This window comes from Cervus elaphus, chromosome 22 (assembly GCF_910594005.1).
Source record: "Cervus elaphus chromosome 22, mCerEla1.1, whole genome shotgun sequence".
Lineage (NCBI taxonomy): Eukaryota > Metazoa > Chordata > Mammalia > Artiodactyla > Cervidae > Cervus > Cervus elaphus.
In genome coordinates, this window is record NC_057836.1 from 17413230 (window position 1) to 17434042 (window position 20813).

Below are 20813 nucleotides of genomic sequence, written 5' to 3' on the forward strand. Positions count from 1 at the left end.
TTTTCTAAGGTTGTATTTCATGTCGGTGTGCCCATAAATTAAAAAAAAAAGATTTTATACATCTCAATACTGCCTTTGCCAACAAAGGTCTGTATAATCAAAGCTATGGTTTTTCCAGTAGTCATGTATGGATATGAGAGTGGGACCATAAAGAAGGCTGAACATTGAAGAATTGATGCTTTTGATTTGTGGTGTTGGAGAAGATTCTTGAGAGTCCCCTGGAGTGCAGAGAGATCAAAACTGTCAATCCTAAAGGAAATCAATCCTGAATAGTCACTGGAAGGACTGATGCTGAAGCTGAAGCTCCAATACTTTGGCCACCTGATGTGAAGAACTGTCTCGTTAGAAAAGATCCTAATGCTGGGAAAGATTGATGGCAGGAGAACAAGGAGATGACAGAGGATGAGATGGTTAGGTAGGATCACCGACTCGATGGACATGAGTTCAAGCAAGCTCCAGGAGCTGGTGATGGACAGGGAAACCTGGTGTGCTGCAGTGCATGGGATCACAAAGAGTCAGACACAACTGAGCAACTCAACAACAATATTTCCTGATTAAAATTACATATCTCAAAGCAACTCTTACACCAATGAGCATTACTATAAAATTTTGACAAATGATGTTTTCCAGATGTTGTTGCTGTTCAGTCACCAAGTCATGTCTGACTCTTTGCAACTCCAAGGACTGCAAAACGACAGGCTTCCCTGTCCCTCACCATCTGCTGGAGTTTTCCCAAGTTCATGTCCATTGAATTGGTGACACCATCCAACCATCTCATCCTCTATCACCCTCTTCTCCTTCTGCCCTCAATCTTTCCCAGCATCAGGGTCTTTTCCAGTGAGTCAGCTGTTCCCATCAGGTGGCCAAAGTATTGGAACTTCAGCTTCAGCATCAGTCCTTCCAATGTGTATTCAGTGTTGATTCCATTTAATATTGACTGATTTGATCTTACTGTCCAAGGGACTCTCAAGAGTCTTCTCCAGCACCACAGTTCAAAAGCATCAATTCTTCAGCACTCTACTTCTTTATGGTCCAGCTCTCACAACTGTATATGATTACTGGAAAAACCATAGCCTTGACTATATGGACCTTCGTCAGCAAAGTGATGTCTTTGCTTTTTAACACACTCTTTAGGTTTGTCAGAGCTTTTCTTCCAAGGAGCGAGTGTCTTTTAATTTCATGGCTGCAGTCATCATCCACAGTGATTTTAAAGATGTTTCCACATAACGTTTTCTTTTAAATATGTGCGTGTTATGACTGAATGAGAGTAACTAAGGGCACAGAGAGCCCAGCCCCAGCATGAGACATCACAGAACAGCCAGAGAAGGGGGAGAACAGACCCCCACCTGGACACAAGGGATCCCTCTGGTCCATCAAAGGAATACTGTTTCCCTTGCATCTTGTCTCTATGAGGGAAACTCTCTTCCCCAATACCCAGTTGCAGCAGGCCCACCTCTATTACCAGGAGCGGATCTGTGGTCATTGTTGTCTTCATCGTCCCTCATGTAACATGGCATTTTATTCACTGAGTCATCTGACAGGAATCGTAAAGTGGAGAAAAACATCACAGAATACACAGAAACGACCCTCCTGATACCCATGGGACATGTGTTAAGGCTGAGAAGAAATGAGGAGACAGGCCTGGCTCCTGCAGTGTAGATGGAGACTCAGGGCTCATGGGGCTCTGAGAGGCCATCTTGCCACTTTGGATAGCCGCCTCTGTGAGCCTGGGGCATACGTGAGGTCTGCAGACACTGAGAAGACCCGCACAGCCAGTGCGTGGTGACAACCAGAGGTCCCAGGAGAGCAGGCAGAGACACCCGCCTGGGCTGCCCAGAAGACCCTCTTTCTGTATCACACGGTGATCTAGGTCCTCATACACAGCTTCAGGAAGAGCATCTTCATAGCAAGATAAGGCTGAGAGATCCCCCAGCAGGTCAGAGATACTGCTCCAGATACCCTGATCCATCAGGCCCACGCTTCATCTCCCCGGTGCTCTCACACAGGCTGCTGGGACCTCAGCATCGTCTCCTACCCCATGCAGTGTGTTGGCACTGAAGAAGGAATTCATAGGGCCTGGACTTCATCTGAGGCCTGTCCATGCTGATCGTGCTCGGCCACTTCTCCAGTGGACTCTGAACTCTCTGCTTAGTGCCTGTGGGAACAACAATGGAAGGATAAGACCCCCTCCGGACAGGGGAACCTTGAAGATCGTATCCAGGTGACTCATCACCTAAGAGAAAACATACACTAATCACCCCTGCCTCCGGACAGTATCTATCGGAATGTAACCACAGGCTTATCGGTTATTAACTAGTTGGAATGTAACCGCGGGCTTATTGATTGTTAACTGTTTGAACACATAACATGTGAATGATGGGGTTATTGTGATTGTATTTACCCTTCCTTTGTAAGCCTCAAGGGATTTGGGGTGGTGGGTTTGGACATGTACACATGGGGTATAAAAGATTTTCACAAACGCTGGTCGGGGTCCTTGGCTAAGAGGAGACTCTGCCTTGGGCCTGCCGGTGTAATAAACTGCACTCCACTATCTGCATTGTCCTTCTGAGTGAGTTTGTTTCCCAGAACGTGTGGCTATAACAGCACCTTTTCTCCTCATCTAACCTGAATCCACAGCTGAGCCTCAACTCTTCGCTCACAGAAGAGGCCACGACATATGAGAGTTCACACCCCAGTCCTAAGAACCTCTGTACACTCAGCCCTTAGAGCTCCGCACAGAGCACATGCAGTCTGCAACTCAGAACAGAGACCTGGCCCAGGCTCCCCTCCTCACACCTGCCCCATCTCCTGCCTCCACACACTCTCCCTGGTCCCCAGTTCCCCTGCAGCCCACCTCTACGCTCTGCTCTCCATCTGAGCAGCTGAGTCACCAGGATGACGAGGACCAGGAAGAGAAGGGCTCCCAGGATGAGGCAGAGGACCGAAGGCAGGGAGAAGGCACCAGGGAGAGGATTTGAGGTTGTTCTGGTCCCTAAGGAGAATAAAGCAAGAGGGTGTGGAGAAGGTCCTGGGCACAGGGAAACCTCTGTGCCAGCATTTCCAGGAGCTCCAGAAGATGGTGTTCCAGCCTCAGACAGTGACTGGGCTCCCCTGGGTCTCATCCTGAGATGAGTCAACTCCACTCCAGTGTGGCCCCAAGGCAGAGCCAGGGATTGTCAGGGAGATGCTCTGCCAAGACAACCTCTGAGGACCCGGCTCATCCCTTCTCCTTGGGCATCAAACAGTCCTGGGATCCGCATCTCACTAACGAGGAGAAACACTTAAGGGCAGGTGGGAGAATCTTAGCCTCTGCAATATGGGAATCAGTCTCCCTTGGACTCCGGGGCATGAGAAACCTCTGACCCAGGGAACCAAGGCAGAGGAGTTCCCCAACATAATGCTCTGGTTCATTCCACCAGTCAGGGGCTCCCCAAGCTCTTTCCTCTCTTTTGTTGTCAGAGAATCCACAGAACAGGTCCCAAGACTGAATATCCACCCTGCCCAGGAATCCTGGCACTGTACTTACTGGGGGCAGTTGCGGCTGGCAATGTAATTCTTACAGCCAAAAAAAGTAGGAATTTGGAGCAAGGGAATTGGCCAGAAATAGGTGAAAGTGAAGTGTTAGTCACTCAGTCGTGTCCGACTCTTTGTGACCCCCTGGACTATAGCTTAGCAGGTTCCTCTGTCCATGGAATTCTTCAGGCAAGAATACTGGAGTGGGTTGCCATTTCCTCCTCCAGGGGATCTTCCAGACAAAGGGATCAAAGCCCAGTCTCCTGTATTGCAGGCAGATTCTTGACTGTCTGAGCCACTTACTGGGGGGTGCTTGGGGAAGGCAATGAAATTTTTTCACCCAGAGAAAAAACAGGAATTGGGAGCAGGGTGATTGACCAGATGCAGGGCAGCCCATTTTCTCTCCTGAGTGCTGAAATCACCCCTCAGTCTCCACAACATCAGTGTCCAGTCTTCCCAGCTTCTGCGTCATAGATCAGGGCCCCAGGACTGGGACACGTCTGAGTACAAACTCCCCACCACGCCTGGCCCAGCCCACTGCCCCTGTGCTGACCCCAAGCCCCTCACTCACCAGAGCACCTCACACCAGCATCCTCCTCGTGCTTGCAGTCGCTCTGCCCCCAGGGATCCGCAGCACAGTCCCACAGGGAGGACTCCCGGCCCCCGCACCGCACCTCGTCCAGCCAGATGCTCCCGTTTCCAGGGCCAAACGCCGCGGCCCGCACGGCTTCCACGGCCGGGCCACAGCCCAGCTGCTGACACACCACCTCGGCCTCTGCCAGGCTCCAGGAGTCATCGCACACGGTGCCCCAGGAGCCGCTGTGCCAGACCTCCACCCGCCCTGAGCACTCGCTGTCTCCTCCCCTGAGCCGGAGCTTCTCTCTGTCTGAAAAGGCAGCAGCCCCTCCTGTGACTCCCCTGGTGGGAGGAAGGAGCCCCCTCCCCTGGGGCCCTGGGGAGGGGGCGGGGCTGACGTACCTGTGCAGGGGGCAGCAGCTGGACAGCTCTTGGGTCTTCTTCCTGTAGGAGCAATGATGGGAAGTGCTGGATCAGGGACAGCTGGGGGTAGTCTTGCCCCCAGACATGAATATCTGTCATCCTTGGTTCAGTACAAATGACAAGGATAAACACAGGCTCATTATCTATTGGACTGAAGCATTCACTGCATGTGACCACTAGCTGAAACAACTGTAACTGTTTATATATTTGTCTCCACATTCCACTACAAATACAAACACACACATTTTGTAGATTCAACCTAAACTCATCACTTAGATTGGAAAATATAAAATCGCACTAATGACATCCTACAGAGTTGGGACAGACACAGAAACAGTAAGTCACCTGCACACGAGATATAGACTTCTTCCTTTGGAGAGCATGAAGTGTAATTCCAAGGGTCAGAAGGACACTGCCAGAGAGAGGTATCAGTTTTCTGGCACTGGATTCCATCTACCCACTTGGGTCTAGAACCTTCCCTAAGAGCAACAGAAGAGTTGAGACTTCCACTGTCCCCACAGCCAAGCTGTCTGCAGATCACGGACACGGTGATGTCTTCCATGGGGCTGCGGCAGACACTACCCCAGGTCCCGTTGTAGAAAACTTCCAGCCACCCAGCACACTGCTGGTCTTCACTCACCATCCTGAGGGCCAGGAACTCTAAGATTGAAGGGAAAGAGACAGGACACAGTGAGCATTCCGCTCAGTGCTCTGGGTTTTCCTCTCCCCCAGAAATTATGACCATACATCCCCGACTCAGCAGAGGAGATGTCCACTGGATGAGAAGACTAACTTTTGCCTCACTTTCACCTGACTTTGTCCATTAATATCTTTCTATTTCAACCACAAGGATGGTTATGAACAGAGAAAGACCAACCAGGCACTTACAGGGCAGGGGAGCTGAATCCTGCTTCCTGATAAAACTTCTAAAGACTGTGAAAGGATGTGATGTGCACAGTGAGGTGGTCGACAATATAATGGACCCCCAGAAATGTCCACATCCCAATCCTGGAGCCTGTGATATGTTACCTTACATTTAGAAAGGGGCTTCACATATGTGATTAATAAGGACCTTGGGATGGTCAGATTAAGCTGGAACAATGTGGATTAATCACCTGAGCCCAGTCTAATCACCTCCTTAGCCCTAATACCCTTAGATGGATCACCTTGCAAAGCTTCAGTTAGAGGGAAGAGTGAGTGAGGAAGAACAGTTGGAATAGGCACTGTTGTCTGAAGAAGAAGAAAGGGGGCCCTGAGCCAAGGAATGAGGCCACACAGAAACCAGGAAAGGCTGGGAAAGGAGTAATCTGCACAGCATCCAGGAAGAATGCAGCCCTGTGGACACTGGGATGTTGGCTCACCAAGACCATTGCCAGACTCCTAGCAAACAGAACTGAACAGAATAAATCTATGCTTTCATTACAACATCACCAGGATCTCCAGACTGTATTACGACTGGGAATTGCAGAGTGACTCCTGCTTTCACGTGGAAACTGTGAGAAACAGCTCTGGCAGGAAGCACTGCTGAGAAGAAAGAACCAGAATGTCAGCTGCTGCAGGAGGAAGTGAAAGCACCTCGTCTTCACGTCTGCTGGAAAGACAGGCTCCATGGGAGGAAGCCTCCTATTCTGGTCGTTTCAGCATCTCTCGTCAGCGCTCAGATCCTCGTCGTCCAGGGCCCCACCCCTCCCCCAGCCTGTGGACTGTGCGCAGCGCAGACCTGAGCAGATGACCCCCGCGTCCTGCTTGTGTCTGCAGTCGTGCCGTCCCCAGCCCCGGGAAGGGCACCTCCACACGTGGGACTCATTTCCAGCACAGTTCAGGTCGTCCAGCCAGATGGGTCCTGATCCCGCCCCAAAGTGAGCAGACCTCGTGGCATTGAGGGCTTCTCCACAGCCCAGCTGCCTGCACACCACGCGGGCCTCGTCCAGGTCCCAGCCGTCATCACAGATGGTGCCCCAGGAGCCCTGGTCAAGGATCTCCACTCTCCCGGCGCAGGGACCGCCCCCGTCCACCAGGCGGAGCTGTCTGCTGTCTGAGGAGAGAGAAATGGGTCACTGGGGCAGTGACGGGGTTGTAAACGGTCTTCTGTCCTGTGGGACCCTCACCTGAGCAGTAGGGGGCGCTCTCCTCTGAAGCTGCAGAGCCTGCTGGTTCAGACATGGAGTCATTGCACTGGGGCAGCACCTGGGTCTGGTTTCCTGCAGAAACAGCAATGATCAGGAGATTGGGAGTGTTAAAGAGCAGAAAATTGAATTAAGGTAAATAATGACCTAAGTGGTGGAGCCTGAGATAAATGCTGTAACATAGCAGTAACCTTATGGTAAATTTAGAGTTCACCTTCTCTACGGAGAGTTCTGTGTCTGACAATGCCAAAATTTCTGTTTTAAGCCAAGCGTTGGACTAAGAATAAATTTACAAAAGTGAGAAATTATCAATACTTTTGATATTGTTGTTGAGCTACCCAAGCAGTGAAAGATTTTGGAGCCAAGCTCTCAGAGAGAATAAAGGGCAGAGGTGAGCCACTTCTCTGAGGCCTTTGTCAATTCAGAAATAAGAGCTGAGACTCTGAAAAGCTCAGCAGAGATTCTGCCAGACACACTAGCTCAGGTAACATGAAGGACTATTCAGGGTCCGCCTGAGGGAAGGTTAGCCAGTATCTGGGCATGATAAAAGGAAAGTGAACTAAAAGCTGATCCTTTCCCAAGGAATGGATGCCCAGTTTCTACTTTCTTCACCCTCTTTCAAGTAAGGTGATCGACCCTAAATTGGGTGCCTAGAGGAATCTATAAAATAAGCTCCTTTCTGAAGGAGTTCTACAATTTTTCACCCATAATGTCTGTCAATCAAATACCCAGTCACAAAAGATAAAAAAATTGACAAAAATATATGAAGAAAAAATGCATTAGAAAGAAATGTACAGAATACCCGGCTACTGGAGTTAACCTGACAAAAGTTTAAATCACCGTGGATGAAATGTTCAAAGAATGAAATGACAAGATAGAATTTTGGCAGAGAAATGATCACAAAGAATTTAATAAAAATTCTAGAATTGAAAATGTCAATTTTTAAAATAACTCAGAGGATGCGTGTGATACTCCATCAGACCAGCACAAGATAGCCATAGTAAAAGGAGACAGAATGAAGCACAGAAAGAAAAAAATGGAAAATATAAAAATTTACAGAAAGATGCTAAACAGGTCTGGCATTCATATATACTAAGTCCTAGATACATAATGCCAAAATTGACAACGTAAGGCAGAAATTTAGAATCAACAATTTCCCATTTTATACACCCTGGTGGGTTTGAGACATCCACAAAATCTTTACATCCACTGAGAAGTGAAGTCTATGCCTCCCTTTCTTGAAACTGGGCTGACCTTCATGAATTCCCAGTAAGCAATAGAAGGGAGTGTATGTATCACTGCTCAAACTTCGCATTAGGTCTGAGGACCATTCAGCCTCCTCTGAAATCACTGAGGACTTTTGCTTTAGGGCAAGGAGAGACAAGAAAGCCTTCTTAAGTGAACAATGTAAAGAAACAGAGGAAAATAATAGAATGGGAAAGACTAGAGATCTCTTCAAGAAAATGAGATACCAGAGGAACATTTCATGCAAAGATGGGCAAATTAAAGGACCTGGCAAGGACCTTTAGGAAATGACAAGGACCTAACAGAAGCAGAAGATACTAAGAAGAGATGACAAGAAGACACAGAAGTGAGTGCTAAGTCACTTCAGTCATGTCCGACTCTTTGTGATCCTATGGACCATATCCCGCCAGGCTCCTCTGTCCAGGGGATTCTCCAGGCAAGAATACTGGAGTAGGTTGCCGTTTCCTTTTCCAGGGAAGAAGACACAGAAGAACTATACAAAAAACATCTTAATGACCCAGATGACCACAATCGTGTGATCATTCACTTAGAGCCAAACACCCTGGAATGCAAAGTTAAGTAGGCCTTAGGAAGCATCACTATGAACAAAGCTAGTGGAGGTGATGGAATGTCTGCTGAGCTCTTTCAAATGCAAAAAGATAATGCTGTACAAGTGCTGCACTCAATATGCCAGCAAATTTAGAAAACTCAGCAGTGGCTACAGGACTGGAAAAGGTCAGTTTTCGTTCCAGTCCTAAAAAAGGGCAATGCCAAAGAATGTTCAAACTACTGCACAAATGCACTCATTTCACATGCCAGGAAGGTAATGCTCAAAATCCTTAAAGCTAGGCTTCAACAGTATGTGAACAAAAAATTTCCTAATGTACAAGCTCGATTTAGAAAAGGCAGAACCATACATCAAATTGCCAACATCCGTTTGATCACAGAAAAAGCAAGGGGATTCCAGAAAAGCATCTACTTCTGCTTCATTGACTATGCTAAAGCCTTTGACTGTGTCAGTTCAGTTCAGTTCAGTCACTCAGTCGTGTCCGACTCTTTGAGACCCCATGGACTGCAGCACGTCAGGCTTCCCTGTCAATCACCAACTCCCGGAACTTGCTCAAACTCATGTCCATCGAGTCAGTGATGCCATCCAACCATCTCATCCTTTGTCAACTCTTCTGCCCTTGCCTTCTATCTTTCCCAGCATCAGGGTCTTTTTCAGTGAGTGTGCATCAGGTGGCCAAAGTATTGGAGCTTCAGCTTAAGCTTCAACGTCAGTCCTTACAATGAACATTCAGGACTGATTTCCTTTAGGAAGGATTGGTTTGATCTCCTTGCAGTCCAAGGGACTCTCAAGAGTCTTCTCCAGCACCACATTCAAAAAGCATCAATTCTTTGGTGCTTCAGCTTTCTTTATGGTTCAACTCTCACATCCATAAATGACTACTGGAAAAACCATAGCTTTGGCTAGACAAACCTTTGCTGGCAGAGTAATGTCTCTGTTTTTTAATATGCTGTCTAGGCTGGCCATAACTTTCCTTCCAAGCAGTAAGCATCTTTTAATTTCTTGGCTTCAGTTACCATCTGCAGTGATTTTGGAGCCCCCCAAAATAAAGAAGTATCTCACTGTTTCTGTTGTTTCCCCATCTATTTGCCATAAAGTGATAGAACTAGATGCCATTATCTTAGCTTTCTGAATGTTGAGTTTTAAGCCAGCTTTTTCACTCTCTCTTTCATCAAGAGGCTCTTTAATTCTTCTTTGTTTTCTGCCATGAGGGTGGTGTCATATGCATATCTGAGGTTATTGATATTTTTCCTGGCAATCTTGATTCCAGCTCATGCTTCATCCAGCCCAGCATGTCTCATGATGTACTCTGCATATTAGTTAAATAAGCAGGATGACAATATACACCCTTGACATACTCCTTTCCCTATCTGGAACCAGTCTATTGTTCCATGTCCAATTCTAACTGTTGCTTCTTGACCTGCATGCAGATTTCTCAGGAGGCAGGTCAGGTGGTCTGGTATTCCCATGTCTTTAAGAATTTTACACACTTTGTTGTGATCCACACAGTCAAAACTTTGCCATAGTCAATGAAACAGAAGTCCATGTTTTTCTGGAACTCTCTTGCTTTTTCGATGATCCAACAGATGTTGGCAATTTGATTTCTAGTTCTTCTGCCTTTCTTAAATCCAACTTGAACATCTGGAAGTTCTTGGTTCATGTACTATTGCAGCCTGGCTTGGAGAATTTTGAGCACTACTTTACCAGTGTATGAGACGAGTGCAATTCTGTGGTAGTTTGAGGATTCTTTGGCATTGCCTTTCTTAGGGATTAGAATGAAAACTGACCTTCTCCAGTCCTGTGGCCACTGCTGAGTTTTCCAAATTTGCTGGCATATTGAGTGCAGCACTTTCACAGCATCATCTTTTAGGATTTGACATAACTCAACTGGAATTCCATCACCTTCACTAGCTTTGTTCATAGTGACACTTCCTAAGGCCCACTTGATTTCACATTCCAGGATGTTTGGCTCTAGGTGAGTGATCACACCATTGTGGTTATCTGGGTCATGAAGGTCTTTTTTGTATAGTTCTGTGTATTCTTGCCACCTCTTTGTGATATCTTCTGCTTCTGTTAGGTTCATACCATTTCTGTCCTTGATTGTGCCCATCTTTGCATGAAATGTTCCCTTGGTATCTCTAATTTTCTTGAAGAGATCTCTGATCTTTCCCATTCTGCCATTTTCCTCTATTTCTTTGCACTGATCAAAGAGGAAGGCTTTCTTATCTCTCCTTGCTATTCTTTGGAATTCTGCATTCAAATGGGTATATCTTTCCTTTTCTTCTTTGACTTTAGCTTCTCTTCTTTTCTCAGCTGTTTGTAAGGCCTCCCTCCTCAGACAACCATTTTGCCTTTTTTGCATTTCTTTTTCTTGGGGATGGTCTTGATCTCTGTCTCCTGTACAATGTCACAAACCTCCATCCATATTTCTTCAGGTAGTCTGTTGATCAGAACTAATCCCTTGAGTCTATTTGTCACTTACACTATATAATTGTAAGAGATTTGATTTAGGTCATATCTGAACGGTCTAGTGGTTTTCCCTACTTTCTTCAATTTAAGTCTGAATTTTGCAATAAGGAGCTCATGATCTGAGCCACAGTCAGCTCCCAGTCTTGTTTTTGTTGACTGTATAGAGCTTCTGCATCTTTGTCTGCAAAGAACTCTTTGCACATCTTTGTGCAAAGTCACACATCTTTGACTGTATGAATCACAACAAACTGTAGAGAATTCTTAAAGAGATGGGAATATCAGACCACCTTTCCTGCCCCTTGAGAAGCCTGTTTGCAGGTCAGGAAGCAACAGTTAGAATTGGACATGAGCAACAGACTGGTTCCAAATTGGGAAAGGAGTACATCAAGGTTGTATATTGTCATCCTTCTTAATTAACTTCTATCATGTGAAATGCTGGTCTGGATGAAGCTCAAGCTGGAATCAAGATTGCTGAGAGAAATATGAATAACCTCAGATATGCAGATGACACCACCCTAATGGCAGAAAGTGAAGAGGAACTAAAGAACTTCTTCATGAAGGTGAAAGAGGAGAGTGAAAAAGATGACTTAAAACTCAACATTCAAAAAACTGAGATCATGGGGTCTAGTCCCATCACTTCATGGCAAAGAGATGGGGAAGAAATGGAAACAGTGACAGATTTCATTTTCTTGGGCTCAAAAATCACTGCAGACAGTGACTGCACACATGAAATTAAAAGATGCTTGCTCATTGGAAGAAAAGCTGTGACCAACTAGATAGCATATTAAGAAGCAGAGACATCACTTTGCTGACAAAGGTCCATCTAGGAAAAGTTATGGTTTTTCCAGTAGTCATATATGGATGTGAGAGTTGGACCATACAGAAGGCTGAGCACCAAAGAATTGATACTTTCAAATTGTGCTGCTGGAGAAGACTCTTGAGAGTCTTGGAATCTCCATTGGACTGCAAAGAGATCAAACCAGTCATTTCTGAAGGAAATCAACCCTGAATATTCATTGGAAGGACTGATGCTAAAGCTGAAGCTCCAATACCTTGGCCACTTGATGGGGAGAATTGACTCATTGGAAAAGACCATGATGCTGGGAAAGATTGAAGGTGAAAGGCGAAGAGGGTGTGAAGTAAGAGTTGTGGTTCATTTTTTTTTTTTTTCCCATGAAGATATTCAGCCAGTATATCATTTAAAAATAAAAAAATTATACTTTCCCCTTTGAAATATCTTGATGCCTTTGGAGAAAATCAACTTATTATACATAGGTTTAGGCCTATTACTGAACTTGATTATGTCCTGTTGACGTATTTATCAATCCTTACTCAAAGACTATATTGCCATGGACACATTGTAGGAATCTTGAAGTTAGTTTACTTCCATTTTTGTTCTTATCTTTCAAATTTGTTTTATCCATTTTTGCTCCTTTCCATTTTAATATGTACACAAATATTTAGAATAGGTGTATAAATTCACCTCACTGCTCTTTAGCCAAGACAGTCTGTGTGCATGGATAAATAATGTATAAGCCATCAATCTACAGTCCTAAAGGATGTGAACAAGCTGTTCCTGGGTGCTACCAAGGGAGAAATTTTTAAACAACACATTATAGGAACTTCCCTGGCAGCCCAGTGGTTACGACTCCATGCTTCCATCGCAGGGGGTATGGGTTTGATCCCGGGTGGGGGAACTAAGATTCTGTGTGCAGTGAGGTAAGGCCAAGAAAAACATTTTTTTTTTAAGCATAAACAGCACATTATAATCATTTAGTTATTCCACCTCATGCTTAGTCTGTCCATGAATCAGTTCCAAACAATTTGGCATCTGCAAAGATAAGCATTGAGCTGACTCAGCAGACCCAAGGATGTCAAAGCCTCAGAGTTGGTGATTTATTTTGTAAAGGGGAGGACTGTAAAGAGTTCGAAGGATATCTTTGTCCAACTGGTGATCGATCATTGAGAAAATTACACAGGCTGCAGGGAAGTGGTTCAAGAAAAACAAAACACAGGAATACTAACTAAAGGAATTAGGCCACTTTGTGGGTTAGTATAAAACAATTTTCTTTTAAATCCTCTAGTGAAGTAGATTTGTGCAAAAGTGCCAAGAACTACTTCAAATTCTACTGAATGGAAAAGCATGTCCAGTCTTACTCAGAATTCTTAGTATGCTGCAGTTTTTACATAAATGTGGACAGAGGAACAACGGCCTCTTGGTGGGCTGGATAAAGGCACGAGTACTTAGCACATATCCTGATTAAGAGAATTATCCAAGTCTACCCTTAAATGAAATATTCTCTTGGAGCCTGCTGAAATGAAAATACAAGCAACTTTGGTATGTTTAATGGTGATACTAAAATTCTCTGAAGCTCTGACTTTGACGAAAATGATGGTTGCAGCTGAGACAAAAGCTGGTTCCTGCTGCTTGGGCTCCTTATGTGACTTCATTATTGGGAAGATAAGATGATGTCAAGGAAGATGTCACAGATAGCTTTCCAAGGCTACTGTAAATGTATCTGAGTGATGGGGGAATGACTGGGATTTTTCAAAAGGATGAGAGTCAAAGATAAAATGGCAAAAAAATGGAGGGCATCTAAAGTTACTGAAAGTATACAGATGGTTGGAAAAGGCAATGGCAACCCACTCCAGTACTCTTGCCTGGCGAATCCTGTGGACAGAGGAGCCTGGTAGGCTGCAGTCCATGGGGTCGCTAGGAGTCAGACACGACTGAGTAGCTTCACTTTCACACATTGGAGAAGGAAATGGCAACCCACTCCAGTGTTCTAGCCTGGAGGATCCCAGGGATGGGGGAGCCTGGTGGGCTGCCGTCTCTGGGGTCGCACAGAGTCGGACACGACTGAAGCAACTTAGCAGCAGCAGCATACAGATGGTTGACTGAAAAATAGCATGAAAGAGGAGGAGACAGGTGGGATAACTGCTAAAAATTTTAATGATTTTCTATAAGAGATTATATGATCAGATCTCCTGGAATATCTCCTCAAACTGTAAACAAACATGACAACTTAATTCATCATAACCTTTATGAATCATTAAAATATTATGCAAGAGATGAATCTACAGGCCCTTTAGAGTCAATACTAAATAAATTAATGCAAAGTAAAGGAGAAGATTATGACTCTGAGTGACAGGTGGGCCAATATGTTTTGGCACAATGCCCAGCAGGCAGCAGCCTGAAGGTGGTAAAGAAACTTTAGTGGGGTTGATGGACACTGGTTCTCATGTACTGTAATACAAAAATGAAAGTTAGATGGCAGTATACAGTATTTAGGGCTTCCCAGGTGGTGCTAGTGGTAAAGTATCTGCCTGTCAATGCAGGAGATGACAGAAACGTGGATTTGATCCATGGGTCAGGAAGAACCCCTAGAGTAGGAAATGGCAATCCACTCCAGTATTCTTGCCTGGAAAATCCCATGGACAGAGGAGCCTGGTGGGCTAAAGTTCATGGGGTCACAAAGAGACAGACATGACTGAGCAACTGAGCATGCACCCACACAAATGTCTGTCAGATCCTTCATTCAGAAGTATGGTGCAAGCCTCGTGATTTTGTGTGGATTTTCTCTCTGGATGATTTGCTGAAAGTGCAGTATGAGTATGCCCTACTATTACCGTATATCAGTCTCTTTCTCCCTTTAGACCTGTTAGTATTTGCTTAATATATTCAGGGGCTTCAATGGGGAAGTATATATTTGTGATTATTAAATCTTCTTGATGAACTGACCCCTTTATCATGATATAATTGCCTTCTTGTTTTCTTATTACTATTTTTGGCCTAAATACTATTTTGTCTGACATAATGTAGCTACCCCTGCTCTCCTTAGGTTTTCACTTGCCATGGAGCATCTTTTTCAGTCCCTTTACTTTGAGCCTTTGTGTTTTCTTAAATCAGGAGTGACTCTCCTTTAGGCAGCAAATAGTTTGGTCTTGATTTCCATGCAGCTAGTAACTTTTTGAGTAATGAATTTAATCCACTTGCATTTTGACTGATTATGGATATGTAAAAATTCCTAATGCCTTCTTATTGCTTTCTGACTGTAGTCCCATTGCCTTGTTTTGTTTCTGTCTTAGCCTACTTTTTTACTTTGGTAATTTTTCATGATGGTGTGCTATGATTCCCCTTTACCTTTTATAAGTATACTCCAGATTTTTGCCATGCAGTTCCCATGAGTTTTACATGAACATATTATATATAAAACAGTTCATTTTATACTGATAGCAACTTAAGGTGCCTACAAACACTCTACTTTTTAACCTTCCCTTATATATTCCAATGTCACATTTTATCTCTTTTTATGTCGTGTGTTTGTTAAGAAGTTATAACATCTACATTTGTTTTTACTACTCTTTTCCTTTAATCTTTATTCTAAAGTGAGGTGGTTAACACAAACTGTTGTATATATATTCATTTTTTTTCATGTCACAAATTAACAGCATTTTGTTTAAGCTTGAAAAACCCCTTTCAGCATTTCTTGTGAGTCAGGTCTAGCAGTGATGAACTCCCTCAGCTTTTATTTCTTTGTGAAAATCTTTCCTTCTCTTTCCTATGTGAAGGATAACATTGCTGGATGGAGTATTCATGGCTGACAATTTTTTTCTTTCAACACATTGAATATGCCATTCCACTCTCTCCAGGCCTATAGAATTTTTGCTGAGAAATCTACTTATATGATTATCTCTTAAAATGGACAGTTTCATTATACAGTATCTGGGAGAAGGTATTTCTGCATTCAGATAATAGGGTTATTACCTTTATGAACTTGGGTGTCCAAGTCTCTTCCTTACATTTGGAAAGTTCTTGGCTATTATTTATTTAAATAAATTTCTTCACAGTTTCTCCTCTCTTTTCCTTCCTGAACCTTAATTATTCTAATATTTGTATGTTGAATGGAGATTAATAGATCATGTAGGATATTTTGTTCTTTTTCATTCAATTTTCTTTATTTTCCACTGATAAGAGTTGTTTCAAAGTTCCTATCTTGTAGTACCAGATTCTATCTTGAATTTGGTCTACTCTATTTTAGATGCTCTCTATACTATTTTTCTTATTTCACTTATTAAATTCTTCAGGACCAGAATTTCTGTTGGTTCTTTGTTATAATTTCTGTTTATTAAATCTCTTATTGTGTCAATATATTATTCTTCTGATTTCATTGTATTGCCATTTTGTGTTTTCTTATAGCTCATTGGGATTCCTCAAAACAACAATGTTGGATTCTTTCTAAGTTAGATCACAAAATTCTATGTCATCGACATGTGCCTCTGTCAGTTTGAAAGATATTTGTCACTCTTTGTGAGGAAGATATCTTTCCACCTTGATGGTCCTTGGAGCTTTGCACTGGTGCTTTTGCATTTGAAGTGGTAAACAACCCTCACCCCCCAAATCCTTAGTAATTACCTTCAGATGATACATACTCTTCTCTGACCTTGTATGGATACACCCACTTCACATTTCTTGCTCCTTCTGTAGCAAAATTGTAAACTTTTTTGTCTTCTCTGATTCTTACCACTCACCAGGCTGGCTGCTGAAAACCTCTCTTTTGTTTTGCACAAGGTTCTACTTCAGCTCAAGTGTGCGGTTACCCCCTTGCCCACAGGACTGTTCTGTTTTCCTGAAAACAGTCCATTTACCGAAGTTTACTCTCACACTCCACACTTGGGAATACACACAGGGAGCTGTCAACAGTGTAGAGGTAGGCGTGGGTTGAGTACTCAGGGCACTGGGGGCACCAACAGGCCCAGAGAGAAGGATCCTCCTTTGGGGTTTCCCCAGAGGCTTGTGTAGAAGTTTTCTGTTGAAGTCGTGAGCACAGTCGGCAAGAACTGCATCCATCTTATACCTTTTGACATTCTTAATAACCTTTCGCATCATTTCTCTTTCCCCAGTCATGAGGTGTGGCCCCAGAACTCTGGGTGCTATCAGAGAGAAAAGGGTTTCTTCGTGCCTCCCACAGAACTGGGGAGCTGGGCACTGACATATTTCTTCTTTCTCCCAAAGAGAAAGGCCCCACTGGCTAGTTCAGCTCATAGTGTTTCACCTAAGGGTGAGGGCAGCACTGGAAAATGACTCTTACCATCTGCAATCTTTCTTTCTTTTTTTCTCCAATGGAATGCTGCTTTCAGGAACCCTGGACTCTGCCAAGTTTCCTTCATGCATAGGTGTCTGACCAAGTCAGAATTCTCCAGGTTTCTCCAGGTTTTCCCCATAGCCTAGAGGGCATGGAGCAGGTTCACTGGCTTCTGCTAACTCCTGTGACATAAGAAAGGGCTTAGATCCTATTATTGGGAGCACAGGTGGGTGAGTATCCTCCTGGCCCCCTGGCACTAGATATTGGAGCCTACAACATTCACAGAGGCAGTTGAGATCATGGATGTCCATGATGTCCATGGTTGCAAATGTGGGAGCCCTGGGTTTGATCCCTGGGTTGGGAAGATCCCCTGGAGAAAGGAACAGCTACCCACTCCAATATTCTGGCCTGGAGAATTCCATGGACTGTCCATCGGGTTGCAAATATTTGGACATGACTGAAGAGAAAGCCCACAAGCAGCAATGAAGACCCAGCCCAGCCGAAAATAAATAAATAAATCTTTAACAACAGTAATAATATTGTGTGAAATTAACATTTTCTGAATTTCATTGGATGTCTTTGTACTTAAGAAATGCATGCTGAGTAAAGGAACTTGATATGTATAAGTAATTTTTAAATGGTTCAGAGGGGGAAAAAAACCTTGACTGAAGTATATGCTTATTGTTTACACATTGTTCTTGATGGTTATATGTAGGTAAATAGTAATGTTTATTTTTAACTGTATTAGTCTTCTTAACATTTCTGCCCTGACTTGAAAATAGATGAATGGTAAGAAGACTCATTTCACAAAAAATAAAGACATGTCATGAAATATCTACCTTTTGAAGCCGGTTTTCCCTCACTCTGTACTCTTGGGGACATTTCACTCCAGGAGCATCCTGAATACCAGTAGCCCTTCTCTCTCTCTTACCTGAGCAGATCACAGAGGCTGTGCTGCCATGGGAACAGTCAGGACCACCCAGGACAGTCACAGGGCAACTCCACAGGAAGGCCTCTGCCCCCAAGCAGTGAAATCGGACTGTTGCGATCTGATCACTTCCTTCCACCAAGTGTGGTCCTCTGGGGGTGGAGATGGCAACACCACAGCCAAGTTGACGACAGACAACATTAGCGTTGGCCAGACTCCAGTGGGAGGCACAGAGCGCTCTCCATCGTCCAGAAATGTTCATCTTCACTTGCCCCTCACACTGAGAGGTGCCATTTGTTATGAGCTGGACTTCTGAGTATGCTGGATACAAGATGACAGGATTTCAGAAACATCTCATGATTTCGCACCTGAGCAGAGTGTGCAGGGAGGTTAGTCCTGACCTGCATCTCACCTGAACAGACAAGCTGAGCAGCTCCACTGTGGTGACAGGTGCCCCCTGGACAGGGCATCCTGGGGCAGAACTGGAGCTTAGGCTCCTCCCCTTTACACCTGAACTCTTCAGCCCAGACCCGGCCATCGGACTCTCTGAAGGGCACGTGTCCCAGCACAGACCCAGCTGTGCCGCATCCCAGCTCTGCACAGATGACGTGGGCAGTGGGGAGTACAAAGTTCCCATCAGACAAAGGGGTCCAGTCTTCTCCAGAATGTACTTCTACTTGCCCTAAGCAGGGTCCATCCCCTTCAACCAGACGAACAAATCCTAAGGGAAAACAACAAACCAGTGAGTCTTCATGATCCTGTCTTGACAAATGGAAACAACACATCACAGGCAGTGGTGTGAAAGCTTTTCTTTTCCAGAAATGGAGCATGGAGAGAAAACTTGACAGTTTTCACAATTGCATTTCCCCGAGCAAGATTCTGAAGAGAAATTTAGAAAATCAGCAGGGTCAATTTGGAATGACTGAATTCCAAGAATGTGTACTTTGAGATTGGTTAGAAAAGTGTATTCCTTGGTCTAGGAGCCTGGAAACTACAGGGCTTAAGACAGATCATTGGCATGGCTGAATACAAGGAACACATATTTTAGCATTAGATACAGGATGACTTTCCATTTATTTTTATCTTTATTAATTTCATTTGTAAATATTTTGTAATTGTAAATGAAGCTGACACACTGCCAAAAATATATATAAAAGGAGAAGGAGATGGAGAATGAAAGGAAAGAGGCAGTGAACAAATATACCAATTTAGGGAGTTCCAAGTATCCAATATGGATAAAACATATAAATATTTGGGGAAATATGAGTGGAATAAGTTTCTAGATATTACATTACCCTCTTCTTCTCCCATCTGCCACCTAATCCTGCCATCCTTTTATATTTCTTCCACTTCAGACAAATAAACACCATCTTAAAAGACTCAGATTGATGGAAAAATGAATCAAAAAGGAAGCAATTGCTATAGAAATGGAGTGTAGATGAGGTATGTGGCAGGTAAGGTGGGATCACAAACCAAAATAAAAATTCATCACTTGGTCATAAAAGGAATACATTTTGAAGAGAATGAAGGTAACTCAATGGAAAAAAGATTTAATTTTTCAAGTAAAACTCACTGGCTTCTGAGTGTGCTCTGATCATTTATTGCTGGAGTTCTTAAAGGTAAAGTATTGCCAAACAATTTACAGCATCCAATCAAAAAATTACTAGAATTCCCCCCAAAAGAAAAAAGTGACCCATAGCAAGTTTTTTTTTTAACATACTATGTTTTTTAGAAAGCAATCATTGAAAACAGATTCAGAAATTATAGAGATGATTGAATTGGCTGATAAAATCTTTAAACCACTAATATTAATACATTTAATGAAGCATAAAAAGAAAGGAGAAATTAGAAAGAAAAACAAATGGGACTTCTAAACAGTATCTGAAATGAACAATTATTTGGATTACTTTAATGAGAGGTTAAACATTGCAGAATAAAAGAAATGGGAAGTTAAACAAATAGCAATAGGGACCACCCAAGCTGAAGCAGAGACAGAAACAATAAAAATATGAATGGAAACTCAGTGGCATGTGGGAAAATATCAAATTATATAAAATATGTGTATTTGAAGATTCAAAATAGGAAATGAGGAGGAGAAAATGTTAAGAAATGACAGATGGAATTCTTCCAAATTTAATGAAAACTGTAAACCCACTGGTCCAGAAGGTTAAACAAATCCCAAATGAAATCAATAAAACATTCTTACAAAACCCTATAATACAATTGCTGAAATCCAGTGATAAACAAACAAACAAACAAAAAGAAACAGTCTTGAAAGCCGTCAAAAAAAGTTGACACATTACATACAGGAAACTAAGACAAGTTGCCCTGACTTTTTGTTGGCAATGTAAGTCCCTTAACAAAGTCAAAACATATTTGAAGCACTGGGGCTGGGGAAGGTGTTACATAGAATTCAGTCACCTATGAAACTACTTTTCAAAACTGAATGAAAATTTAAATGATGTCAGATAAATAAATGATGATAGAATTTGAGGTGACCAGACATATGCTACACAAAACTGCTACAAAATGTCTTCAGGCTAAAGGTAAACAATAAAAGATGAAAATGTGAATCCACCCAAAGTTATGGACACTGCACTAAACAGTAATTTTGTGGATAAATATAAGCATTTTTCTCTCATTTTTAATATAATAGAGTATTTAAGGCAAAATAATAGCAACATTTTATAGGATTCATAATGTAATTACAAGTAGAATGTATGACAACAGTAACACAAATGACAAGAACAGGGAAGTGGAAGTTTATTACAATAGGTTTGACATCGTGTGTTGTGACAAAATGTTATCTCAAGGTAAAATGTGATTATTTTTGTTGTTCAGTGTCTAAGTCATGTCTGACTCTCTGTGACCCCATGAAC

The 20813-nt window shown here is 43.3% G+C and overlaps 1 protein-coding gene across 1 annotated transcript in view; it reads right to left on the reverse strand.

Moving 5' to 3' along the window:
• The window catches only part of LOC122680756 (antigen WC1.1-like), a 67186-nt gene that overhangs the window by 1769 nt on the left and 44604 nt on the right, over nucleotides 1-20813 (reverse strand). Inside the window, exons 11-18 of the mRNA XM_043882431.1 lie at nucleotides 18347-18655; nucleotides 17938-18255; nucleotides 6621-6713; nucleotides 6233-6547; nucleotides 4858-5172; nucleotides 4492-4533; nucleotides 4081-4399; nucleotides 1819-1946 (exon numbers count right to left, since the gene is read on the reverse strand). Coding sequence (XP_043738366.1) covers nucleotides 1819-1946; nucleotides 4081-4399; nucleotides 4492-4533; nucleotides 4858-5172; nucleotides 6233-6547; nucleotides 6621-6713; nucleotides 17938-18255; nucleotides 18347-18655 — 1839 coding nt within the window. The remainder of the gene's footprint in view (nucleotides 1-1818; nucleotides 1947-4080; nucleotides 4400-4491; nucleotides 4534-4857; nucleotides 5173-6232; nucleotides 6548-6620; nucleotides 6714-17937; nucleotides 18256-18346; nucleotides 18656-20813) is intronic.